This window comes from Chanos chanos, chromosome 8 (genome assembly GCF_902362185.1).
Source record: "Chanos chanos chromosome 8, fChaCha1.1, whole genome shotgun sequence".
Taxonomy (NCBI): domain Eukaryota; kingdom Metazoa; phylum Chordata; class Actinopteri; order Gonorynchiformes; family Chanidae; genus Chanos; species Chanos chanos.
Window position 1 is genome coordinate 10,140,783 of NC_044502.1, and position 12,975 is coordinate 10,153,757.

The following is a 12,975-nucleotide window of genomic DNA, read 5'->3' on the forward strand; positions in this document are numbered from 1 at the left end:
GTGAGTCAGAAAAAAAAAAAAAAGTTTCCTCGTGGCTACCTTTTAGTCTGTAATTAAATCCCTCACTGTTGAGACAATCACTCACTGCTAATTATCTTGACATTGTTTGCTTTATTTCACCGGCGATAACGTTTTATAAGGTATCCAAAGATTAGAAATCTTAATGGACTCCTAGAGGAACACATTCACTCAATGACAGGAAAAATGATCTTTTTTTTTTTTTTCATTACTGGGTGTTTTTCTTCACGCTGCGCTAACAGGTCACTCAACCCCCTTTTTGCTTGTCATTCCTCTAATTAAGACTCATGCACGGGATGTTAGAACACAGTTGAGCTCAGATGCTAACATGTCTGCAATCATGTTTTCAGCACTCTGTTATTTGTGATATCCACTGAACTGGACTTCCTCTGTTCCTCCTCAAAAGTCGTTTGATGGAAAGCCAGGTTACTCTTCTCACAATCCCCCCTTGGGCAAACAGGTTAAGGGAAAGGACTGGAGAATTTTAAAAAGGGTGCTTTTACAAAGCTGTTTAGACCTTCCTCATACACCTCTTGAACAGAAGCCAAGAAAAGCAATGTTTCTGTGAAGGTCTGGTTATGCAGTAACTCGAACGCACGCTGCTGAAGAGTTCTATTGAGGTTGCGTGTACCAGATGCCAGGTGTGGGCGTATATAATATCTCTCACTGTATGCATGTCTGTGTTAGAGGACCTGGCTCAAAAAGACTAGGGGTGGTGACTCTTATATTTGCCACAAGTGTTATGTGTGTGTGTGTGTGTGTGTGTGTGTGTGTGTGTGTGTGTGTCCAGGGTCACCACAATTGTTTGGTGCTCAGGCAAAGAATCTGATCGTTCACACAGAACAGTCGTGGAGGCTTAAAGAGTAAGTGAAGACAGAAGGAGAAAGGGAGGGAGCAAAAGAGAGCAAGAGAGGGGTGGGTGAGGTGACTGGGAGGGAGGGGAGGGGTAGGGGTAGGGGGTTTGTCTTAAACTCTCCTACTCCTGCTGCACTGATCAACTGAGCTGAGGAGTGAGTCAGAAAACACACGCGGCTCCTTTAAGAAAGTTGAGTGTGACTAAGGCTACATAGCTCTACCTTTTCTTCAACACACATTTGACTCCTAATTTGGGATTTGTTTGAAACAGAAGGAGAGAGGACACTTACCCTTTAAAATAGTCAACGAAAAAATGTCTGATTCCACTGTAAATCAGCACTTGGAGGGAATTATATCTGATTTTGAAGGTTTGTACATTTTCATGATTTAATTTTTGTATTACTCTCTCTGAGTCTTTATTATTGAAGTGTTTATAACTTAATATCTAGGATAAACCTGCCTTTGTAATCCAAAAGAACCTAGATGAGGGTTCTCTGATATCTTGACGCTTCGCTGTATGCATTTGTATGAATAATAATAATGTGATTAATATATATTTATCTTTTTTTTTTTTACTACATTGTTGTTGATATTATGAAAATGATATGGGTGTGTGAGTGAGTGAGTGTGTGTGTGTGTGTGTGTGTGTGTGTGTGTGTGTGTGTGTGTGTGTGTCTGTGCGTATGTCTGCTCCACCTGATCTCTGTGTCATTTTTAAAAGTGGACAGCATCAGGGCATTAGCATTAGCAATGATGTGTAGCCACGGGAAGTCCTCCTGTGAAGAATAAGAACTTTGGATAAGGATGGGAAGTGCCTCAGCTATAATGTAACATCTGCATCTGTCCTAGACCCCCTCCTCCTCCCTCCCCCCTTAACTTTACCTGTACTGTGATGCTGTGCATTGCTCTTTCATTTGACATGATGCTGGAATCTGTCTCTCCAGTCATTTCCTGCCATCATCCTCTCCTCTCTCTTCCCCTCCCCATTTACTCCATACTCAGTTTAAGCATCCACTTAAAGATTCAGACCCAGATAAACTCAGATTAAACATCCGCTGCTTCCGGTCTTCATAAATATCACTAATATAATAGACTGGTTCCAGACTTGTTTAATGTCATTGGTGTCATACAGTAGGCCATGCTTCTTTCATATCAACGATTGGTAGAATGTGTTGCGTAGTTTGGAAGATGACCTTGTGCATATGTACAGGAAACTGTTGCAAATTGTTGTGGGATGTGTGGTTTTGGTGTGATGGTGATCATACACGAGTTGGATGTTGTATTACTGAGCTTTTGCAGACATCAGAGCGCTGCTACTGTCTGCCTGTTGTTCTCATATGGGGAGAGGGCGTTTGGACAGGGAGAGGAAATTCCATGGAAAGTGCAAGTTTTCTGGTGCCAAGAATGGGCATAAAGAGTGTGTGTGTTCTCGTGCCTGCTCGGCCTGACTGGGTGAATGTGTGTATGCCTCTGTGTGTGTGTGTGTGGTGTGTGTGTGTGTGTGTATTAGCATAGAGCGTATTAAAAATGTAACTCTTTAAAAAAAAAAAAAGGCAAATGAATGGTGGTTCCATGATTGATTCGCAGGGAGATATCTGAATGAGTAAATCACATCTTCACTCTTATGAAACAATAACACAACAGAGACATTTGGACTGTGGGCTGGTTACATACTTTTATCTTGCCTGGCATGTCAGTGGGTGCCTGAAATTGATTATGTGACAAGATGTGACATTTTGTTGGTCTTTCCCTGACACAAAATGGTGTTCTGTCAGTCCACTGCAGACTTCATTATCTCTGTCATCTGTGATTTTGTCAGAAGAGGTGTCAAGCTGACATCATGATAAGGGCTAAAGTCAAGGAAGCGTCAAAAGAAAACTGATACAGTAGCATCACACTGTTATTGTCGGTCAAACCACTCGACTTACCAGTGGATCAAGTAATGCCAGATCAAGTAGCGCTCAAGTCACTTTCTGTAGAATTGCCTATCTGTTTCTGTTTTGATTTTTCTAAACAATCAGTGGACACGGCAGACTCCAGGATTTCAGTTTGTCACGAGTGTGTTTAAAGCTATCAGGATTCCAAGGAGAGAGCATGTCCTACCCGCTGATGAGCTGAGGGGGATTATGAGGGCCAGAAACCAAACAGAACAGAATTCCAACAGCTTAACTATTATCTTAATTGTACCCCTAGTTATCTGGGCCTGGCAGACTCTTGCTTGTATTAACTCTGATTCAGGCACGGTGAGTGCCAATCACGTTAAATGATGTAAACTGATATGAGGTTCATGTGTTTTATACGTATAATTATGTGTAGACTTGCTAGGTCATTCTCCTTAGGATTTATTAGCTTAAAAAGAATGTGAACCAATAAATGATAAATAGGAGTCACTGAGAAATCATATTGTTACTTGACATTTCCAATTTCGTGAATTGTGCTGGGCTTCTTACTAACCAATTTAGCCCTCCCCGCCCGAGAACTTCTTTTTATTTTCACTTTTCTCCCTGTGCGGGTTATCATGTGATATTTGTGGAGAAGCCAGTAGTGACATATTAACAGTGGTTATGGTAAACAGAGGAACATGATTGCTTGTAAAGATCCTAGAGTCTGCAGTTTGACCTTCCTCATTTACTCTGAGAAAGGAACAGTGCAGCAATGTTCACATGTAATTGCGCCCCATTAGGACAGTCACCTACATATATATATATAAATATAAAAAATAACTACTTTACAATGTGTAAACGCGCCCCCCACTCCCCCACCCCCACCCTCACACTCACACTCACACTCACACACACACACACACACACACACACATGCTTGTAAAAACACACACTCAGATTAACATGATTAGATGAACTGTGGCATGCAGACCCCAAACTCCACGGCCCCAGGGACAGGCCCTTCCACTCTTTCAGCTGTGGTGAGCAGTTGTCTGGGACTTCTCTTTAAGGACGCCTGCTCCACTGGTCACCCAGGATCCAGTTAGTGGGCTCTGTTAGCTGTCTGAGGGCCCCCGTCACCGTGGCGTCGCTCGTTAGCGCACATCGCATTTGAAGATGTGATGTTGACAAGCAGTGAGGTTGTGTTAGGACTCGACTGCTAGAGACGTCGCTCATGTCTCAGTGTGCTTTAATGTGCATTCAAGACACCCCCACAGATGTCTGCATGTCAAAAAAACTCATTTTCTTTGAAGCTGATGATCTTACATTACCCTGAGAATGAAAGAGGTACACCGTCTAGTCGATAAGTGACCTTTGGCAGTGGATCAGCATTACGTGTATACAGACAAGGATCTCGTGAAAGTGGCAGCGGATAAGTGGGTGGAGAGCTGAACGGTTCTTTGTTGGAAATCCGAGAAAATAAAACTCGAAGTCCTAAACACTGCTGGAAAATGGCAACGGTCAAATGTAGTTCACTTCTATTAAAAGCAGCGTTGAGTGTATTAGAGAGTGAAAATTACTCTTTCGTTTTTTTCTTATATATGGAGAGAGATGTCCCAAGTGATGGACTCTTCCTTAGGGAGACTCCCTCTGTTCCCACCTCATAGTCTGGGAATGCCGCTTCACAGGGGATAAAAAAAAAAAAGAACTGGAATGGTGACATCTCTGCAGATGTGTAAGAGGAATAAAAACGATAATGGCAGAACGCTCTGCTTAAAGTCCAGAGGTTGTCTTACTTCGTTGACTCTCTGAAGAAAAAAAAAAACACAAATTTACCACAGAGAATGCATTTCTGATCGAGAGCTGTTGGGAAAAATAGCATAGACCAGAACACGCTTAAACGTCCCAGATGTTGGAGTCGTGTTAAAGGAGTGCGTTTTTAAACTAGATTTTTAACGTTGTCAGTAGTCTTCTCGCGTTTATGTAGCGTAATGCACAGTATCAGCTACTTGATCTGTTGCATCTGTTAAGTGAAGAAGGTAAACAGGGTTTTGTTGGCCCTTATGAACCAAGCAAACTTCCTGTGCAGCACATCCGTATGCCTGGCTCCGCTTCAGAGGGAATTTTCCTTTGGAATCTCACCACAAAGTGATAAAACAACTGGGTGGTAGGCATATTGAGTTCTGAAGCACGAATGGTTTGGACATATGTAAGTTTATGCATAAATTTATGAGTTGTAACTTCTTCTTCTTCTTTTTTTTTTACCACACTTAAACATTAAGCTTTATTACAAATCTACTCAAGTCTACTGCTCTGTGGTGGCAACTAAGGTCATGCACAAAATTGAAAATGGGAAATGCAGGTTTTATGTTGTCGTTAAAAGCCAAGAACTGACTTTGTAACGTGTCAGAGATGTGTGCATGGGAAGATAGTTTCTTCCTCTTGCCCTGGTCGAAAAACAACACACAGTTCACTTAGGCTTCAGCTAAATCGTGAGTGCATGTGATTAGACAGATGCACTGAAAAGTACTCCTGCACAAGAGAGCTAGTCAGTAGTAGAATCCGTCTTCCCTTTTAGTGCAAATAGCTCTTCTTACTCAGCCTCTGTAAACAGTAGAAGTGGCTAGTCATACAAATTCATAAATGTGCATTATTTACCTATACTTGGTTTCATTGTGGTAGGTGTGAGATTTGTGTTTCTGTTTATTTGGTGAATTAGATAGGCAGTCATTGGGATAGGCAGTGGTTGTGATATTTGTCTTGTTCTATTTAACACTGAACATGTTTATCTCCTTGAAGTTGTGTTTCTATGTCGGTTAGAATTATGTGCTTCATTGACATAGGCATGATATTAGTTTGCTGACTCATAGAATGCATCTCTGTCTAACATCTCACCCCTCATAATAAAAGTAACAATTTTTTTTTTTTTTTTTTTACACATATAGTATTACTAATACCTCTGAAACTGATATTACTGCCTCCTAAATGAAGACAGTAGTGTGAAAGATAGGACCACAGACATTAAAAGACAATCTGGGCATCTCTCTGCCGCACTGTTTGTGCTTGGCAAGAGCACTATTTGTGCTGAGGAAGAAAAAAGTATCAAGTGTTAGAAGTGGTTTAAGTTACTGCTTAAACCAGTAAATTGGATTAAAACCGTGGCCAGTGTGGATTAGGGAACCCTTTGATGACATCGTGTGCAGTTGTGGAATCATTACAACTCTGGAGTTTAAAGAAAGGGCCCTGAGAGATGATACTCTGTCATTTCAAACAACACACACACACACACACACACAAACACACACACACACACACACACACACACACACACACACACAGACACACACACACACACACAAACACACACACAAACACACACACACACACACACACACACACACACACACACACACACAGACACACACACACACATGCACACACACACACATGCACACACACACACACACACACACACATGCACAAGGTCAAGTTCAAGCACTAGACTGTCCAAGAGCAATCCTTGTTTGACCCATTTCAGGACACTGTAACTCAGCGGTACAGTGAGAGACCCTCAAGCTTATTAAATTTGCCATTTATATCCTATATGAGTAACCTTCTACTTTTAGATCTAGGACGGCTTCTCTAGGCAACACCAGACATTAGGCGTGTTACAGAGACTGACAGATTCACACCCATAGGGGACAGCTGAACTTGAGTGTATGAGTGCATGCAGACCCCAATGTGATGTGAGTGCCTGCTTGAGACCACTTCTCGGTGTCAGGATGTGATGTCAGTCGGTGTGTAATCAAAGTTGCTGTCTTTGGCTGATGTTGAATTACATTTTCCACCTGACTTGCTGCTCTGCTGTGGAAACAGTACATTTCCTTTGTAGCTCAGCACGGTACTGGAGAGAGTTATCCAGATTCCTTGATAGTCTCTGGTTGGGAAAGTTTACTTTGATGTTGACTCGCTTTTGGTTGTGGTAGGTGTGAGATTTGTGTTTCTGTTTATTTGGTGAATTAGATAGGCAGTCATTGGGATAGACAGTGGTTGTGATATTTGTCTTGTTCTGTTTAACACTGAACATGTTTATCTCCTTGAAGCTGTGTTTCTATGTCAGTCAGAATTATGTGCTTCATTGACATAGGCATGATATTAGTTTGTTGACTCATAGAATGCATCTCTGTCTAACATTTCACCTCCCCAGCGTTAAAGAGGTCGTTTGAGGTGGAGGACGGTGACAACACCTCCACAAACTCCTCTCCCCACACACGCCGCACGCCAAACTCCCAGCAACGTCCGGCCATCTCTCCGACCAGCCAACGTTACCACGAGATAGGGGCACGGCCCGGTCACGACAGCATCCCCAAGCCGTCCGACGCATCAAAGCCCAAGGCCCGGACCCCGGAGCCCGTGTCTCGCCGCACTGAACTCTCCATCGACATCTCCTCCAACAGCAGCAAACCGGTGGACGGCTCCCCTAGTCCCGGCATCATTCGTTTTGGCCTGAAGAGACCTGAGGTTCTGGGCCACAGTAAGACATCAGAGACCACGCAAAAGCATACGGTCACCTTCAGCAGGCCCCTGGAGACCAACGTCCAACCCGCTCGTGCCCCCGCTGCCGTGCCCCACGCCAGTGCCAAACTCCCAGAAACCACCTTCAGGAGGAACGAGCCCCCGAGCCCCGGCGAGACGTCGAGCAGACGTCCGGAAATCAGCGTAACCAGAGCGCCGGACAGCAAAGGACAGGACAATCACCACAACCCCACTATCACCACGCGTTGCTCTTCTCCCAATCACGCCGGCCGCAAGTCGCCGAACGCCGACGGTCACAGTAAGTCCACGACCCACTCAACCTCTGCTTTTTATTGCTTTACTGCTTCATTTTTTCTCCGACACCACGTTTGTACATCTGGGTGAAGGCCTGAGACTGAGTTTGTGTGTAACAAATCAAACATTGTGACACGTTTTATAGAACGTTAGCAGGTGGGGGGAGCACATCCCGCCAAGTCTTTGCTCTGGCAGCTCGGTCTATTCGCTCCAATGTTTAGCGCGTTCGGCAATAGAAAATATTTAGTATCTTAAAACATGTTCAAACACAGCTGCGCGGTGACAGTCCCTAACTCTCCGGCGGGAACGTATTTGGGAGCTCTTTGTTGTCAGTACGCTAGCCTTCCTCTAAAGTTCAGTGTACTCGCTGGGGTGCGCGTCTCTATGGAAAGCAATCTCACGTTGAGCACTGTCACTCTCTTTCTCTCTCTCTCTCTCTCTCTCTTTCTCTCGCTCTTGTTCTCGCTCTCTCTTTCTCTCTCTCTCTCCCTTATTTGGCGCCTTGCCTTCAGAGTCATTTGTCGAGATTAAACCCAAAGCTAGAGGGGCTGTGTTTGATCTCTGCTGGAGATCGAGCGAAGTTGTGTACAGGCCATTGAGTTTTTGGCGCGGCCTCTTCCATGAGAAACTGGAGAGGGTCAAATGAGCCATGGAAGAGAGCAAGCCAATCAAGCAGCTAGAGAATTCTCTAACAACACGGGGGATTTGAGCTTGGGCCATTCTCTCCAGCTGTGCATCTGACATGCCCTCGTACAGGCACATACAGCCACATAAACGTTAACCACATAAACAATAAGCTAACCCTTGTGCTTGATGTAGTGAGACAATGGAGTGATACTGAGCCATAGTTGTAAACCCAAAGTCGTTTTACTGAAATGCGTTTGAAGATTAGGTGGCTCTTCCCAGAAACAAGATAAATCTGATTTCGTTTAAATGTAATAGCACATAGCCAGTCTAGCAGGATTTGATAAACGAGTGCCTTCAGGACTTAACAGTTTGCAATTTCTTCCTAAGTAACACGTGACAAGTGGGTAACATATAATTAAAATCAAATATTTAGGGTAGTGCAGCTGAGGTTTTACTGTTGTCTTGTGCTTAGTTTTGAAGTTGCTTTAACGTGATTTGGTTAGGAGGCTGAATTAATGGCAGAAACCTCAGTGCGGGGTTAAGTTGTTGCTATGGCAACGCATGTGAGTGGTGAGTCATTGAGGGAATATCAGCCCTTGCCACCATTAAATCAGTCCACATCTCAGAGCTGCCAATTCCAGCAGACTCTCTGTACACAGATGAAAAACTTGTCATTTTTACATGAGCTGAAAAGAGTGGGTTTTTTTTTCCCAGATGACCATATATAGAACACGTTTAATTAAACCTCTTGTGCAGGCGTAGATCCAGACTAGTGCAGCATATGTTCTAACCTTCTGTGACAACACAACGCCATCATTTTCATATGCACACAAACCCTTGGAGTACATGGTCCAAATCACTGTCGAGCGTGTATTTCAAGTAAGCGAGATGCATGACAGAGATATGTGCGGCGTGACGTCATGCATTAGATTGTCAGATTACATGTTAGACATGAGAAACTGCATTCTACTGAAGGATTAACAGTGAGTACGTGTTATGACCCTTGAGTGATCTCACACAGGGAAAACGGGGGTTCGCTCATTGCTCTGAGAATCAGTAATGGGAGCTGATTGTTTGATTAAAGCAGATTGGGTTCCTGTCTGTCAGCACTCCCCGTCCTGTTCAGCTCCAATCTGCTCCCCTGAGCTCAGATTTTCCTCTGCTTGTGTAACTTTACATGTGAGGAGGAGGAGGAGGAGGAGGAGCAGCAGGAGGAGGGACAGAGCCTTTTGAAGGGAGCACTTTTTGACACATTTGGATTTGATTACAGCAACCCCCCATCACACACACACACACACGCACACACACTCGCCCTATTCTTCTTTTCCATGAGCACATAATATATACATGCCCAAGGCTCACAAAACAAACACAAACACATACACAACGCTTTTTTGGGTTTTTTTTTTTTTTTTGGGTACATTTGTTCAAATAGACAATTGTACAGTTAGGACAGAGTATAGTTTTTTTGGCCCATACAGACGCATGCTAGCAGATGGAAGGTCTCGAGGGCCGCGTGAGGGCCACAGCCACGAGCCAATGAGGTTCCTGTAAACTCCATGGAGGAATAGAAGACAAGAGCCAACTATGATCTCATGCCTCAGCACTCAGCCGCGAGTGTCCGCAGTGTGAGGTCTGCTCCTCTCCATACGAATGCGTGGTAAGACGAGATCGAAACAGACCTGTTATTGTCACTCAAAGCATGACCGTGTATCACCGGCGTAGTCACCATTTGCTTCAAGAGGCTGATTTTGACTGAACAGTGGGCTTCCTAAACTGCTGGCTATGAGTGAAATGTAGCAGATCTGTTTTGAATAGGGGTCTATCCGTGTTTGTCACCATTATTATATCCGACAGTTCGTTGCAGACTGTGCGGCCAAGAAGGAAGGCAAGCGGGCCGAGAACACCTTGTGAGTTTCGCCTCAGTGTGAGTCAGATACCCTGTGTGTTGAATGACTGCACACTCCAAATTCCAGAGTAGAACTCTTAGAATTACTAAACAGAGCTCCAGTGTCAAATGTGGCTACATCATTTCAACAGTTTGATTGGCTATTTTTTCCAGTGCTTCTCTTTAGCAAGGTAACAGCCTGTTCATTCCATGACAGACCTTTCCTTAGTATGACTCATATCCCTCTGTGTTTTTCCACTCCGCACTGCAGGACCAGTCCTTCACCATCCAGGAGGTCGGTCCAGTTATGTGCCTGTAGGGATGTCTTTTATTAAGGCCACTTTCTCCCTAAATTAAGGCTGACCTGCCCTGCAGGCTCTTTGGCCCACCCTGACAGAGGAGCCTGTCTGACAGTGTTCGTGATCAGTATCAGTGAACCAGAAACAAAAGAAATGTACTACTAATGGCTCACCAGTCACATATATGTCATTTGCAGCATCAAATTCATTTAGATCTGTGGTATTACTGTCTGTTTGATAGTGCCCTTCTTCCTACTGGCTCGCGTGAACTGGATCACATCCAAATGTGTATTAGATCCGCAGCCTTATTGGCTTGCAATGCATGGAAGAAAGAAAAATGCGGAGGTGTACGGCAGTAAGAGCCTGGCTATACTGTTAAAGTCATTTACCAGGAGCCTCTCCAGCCAGGTTTTAGAGGCTGACATAACGAGGACTCTTTTTCCACTCAGCTATGAGTTTTACTGACTGTATTAGATAAGCTTTTTTCCTGTCCATTCAGTTTTTCTGACAGGAAATGACCTCACAGGCATACACATCAGTTTCCTTCGCTTCCTGCCTTCCGTTTGTTGCCGGTGCGATTGTTTCCCTCTCGTCATGACCTCCATGCTGCTCCCCTGGCCTCCGAGCAGTCATGTGATCACAGCAGAACATTCTCCCAGCCTTTGAGTCATATACACAGCCTTTCTGTATGACCCTCAGCTTCCCACATAGTGTGCAACCCCAGATGGCTTTATTAACACAGTCTGTTTGAACAGAACCTGCATGCATAGATTGCCTCTGTATGTAAACGTCAATGACTCTGCACGGCCGTTGTGCTTAAGTGCTGAACTGAGAATTTTACAGTCGCATTGGTAAAGACTGATGTCCATTTGTTTGTGTTTGCACTTAATACAACATCTAATCCAACCTAGTGATACTAGGGAGAGGGGGGATGATATTATAACTGGTGGGATGTATCCGCAGCCTTGGTTGACTGGATGACTCAGATGTCCTTTTTTAATATAGCATAGTGAATTCTCTGAGGAACAACCCCGACGCTGACGGGACCTAGATCTTACTGAGTGTCTGAATTATTTTCTATTTCAGTGTTTCCCAGTGAAAGAACCGTAACAGATTTCCCGCTTAAGCCCATACCTATCTGTAGATTCAGAGGTCGATCTTACAGTAAATAAGTGATATTTTAAATAAGTGAATAAGTGACTGGTGTGCTGTGTTGAGAGAGAGAGAAAGAGAGGGAGAGATAGAGAGAGAGAAAAAGAGAAGGAAGAAGAAGAAAAAGAAGGAGAGAATGACATAAAGTTAGAACTAGGGACAAAAGTAAAGTTTAAAAAAAATAAATCCACAAGCAGTTACTGTGGTTCAGCTCAGTTTAAGAAGATGGAGGAGTTTTCTCCATTCTCTGTTCCATGGCCCATAACCCAAAACTTGTGGCCTAGTAATTACTAGAGTAATCCCTCTCCCCCTCTCTCTGCTCTGGACTTAATGCAGGCAAGCAAGCTGACAGAACAGTGACAAAGAGCTCTCATCAGCCATGAAGTCTCCTCTGCTGCTCCAGGGTCACTCACACACTGCTCCAACTAGCTCTGTGTTTTGTCTGGCTCAGTGCCTCATCCTGTGTGTGTGTGTGTGTGTGTGTGTGTGTGTGTGTGTGTGTATGTAAGTGTGCGTCTGTGTGTGTGTATGTGTGTGTGTTTGTGTGCGTGCGTGCGTGCATATGCACATGTGTGTGTGTGTGTGTGTGTGTGTGTGTGTGAGAGAGAGTGTTAACCTTTTGAGCTTCACAGTTCAACCCAAGAGAGAGAGAAAGAGGAGGGGACATGGGAAGCAAAGCAAAAAGACAGAGAGATATTGTTTTGGTGCCTTTTTCGCCCCATAGTATTTTGTCAACACCTGGAACTTTGACATTTTTCACATTTGCGCGCACATAAACTACGAAGCAATACTGAAATACAAAATGAAGCACATTTTGATGTGAGTGAGAGAGAGAGAGGGACAGAGAATATCAGGATAGAGAGAGAGAGAGAAAGATAGAGAGAGAGAGAGAATTTACATAGAGATTTTTAGATAGAGCTTCTTCTGGAAACTTCTCAAGGACACAACACTGTGTCATAGCTATGAGGCATGCCATTTTCTGTCTCGGCAGTCTCACGCAAATATGCTGTCTCGGTCTCTCAGACATCTCTCATAGCCATCTTTTTCTTCCCCACTTTCACCCACTTGGTCCTCTCTCTCTCTCTCTCTCTCTCTCTCTCTCTCCCTCTCTCTCTCACGTGCACACACATCTCCAGACAGTAATGCCCAATAGCATTTCACCTTCAAAAGCCCTTCATTTCTAGTAAAGAGCTGAGTGAAAATGTCCTGATCAGTATCTACATGAGTAAGTAGCTATAGACAGGAAGATCTGGTTCCCATTATGTATTCAACGGGAGACTGAACTCTGAAGCTGGTTTTATAGACCTTATTGTCATGTCTTACTGTAAGCGAGGTTTTGAGCAGGGCTCTTAACACAACATGAGATTTTGGGGGATATATTTGTGTCCTCATTGGGTATTGCGGAAAACCTTAATTTATTCTA

General features: G+C 43.9%; 1 protein-coding gene across 1 annotated transcript in view; it reads left to right on the forward strand.

The window, feature by feature from the left end:
* The first annotated feature begins 1,186 nt into the window (after window positions 1–1,186).
* septin9b (septin 9b) overlaps window positions 1,187–12,975 on the forward strand; it is a 40,470-nt gene continuing 28,681 nt past the window's right edge. The window contains exons 1-2 of the mRNA XM_030781242.1: window positions 1,187–1,241; window positions 6,964–7,584. Coding sequence (XP_030637102.1) covers window positions 1,187–1,241; window positions 6,964–7,584 — 676 coding nt within the window. The remainder of the gene's footprint in view (window positions 1,242–6,963; window positions 7,585–12,975) is intronic.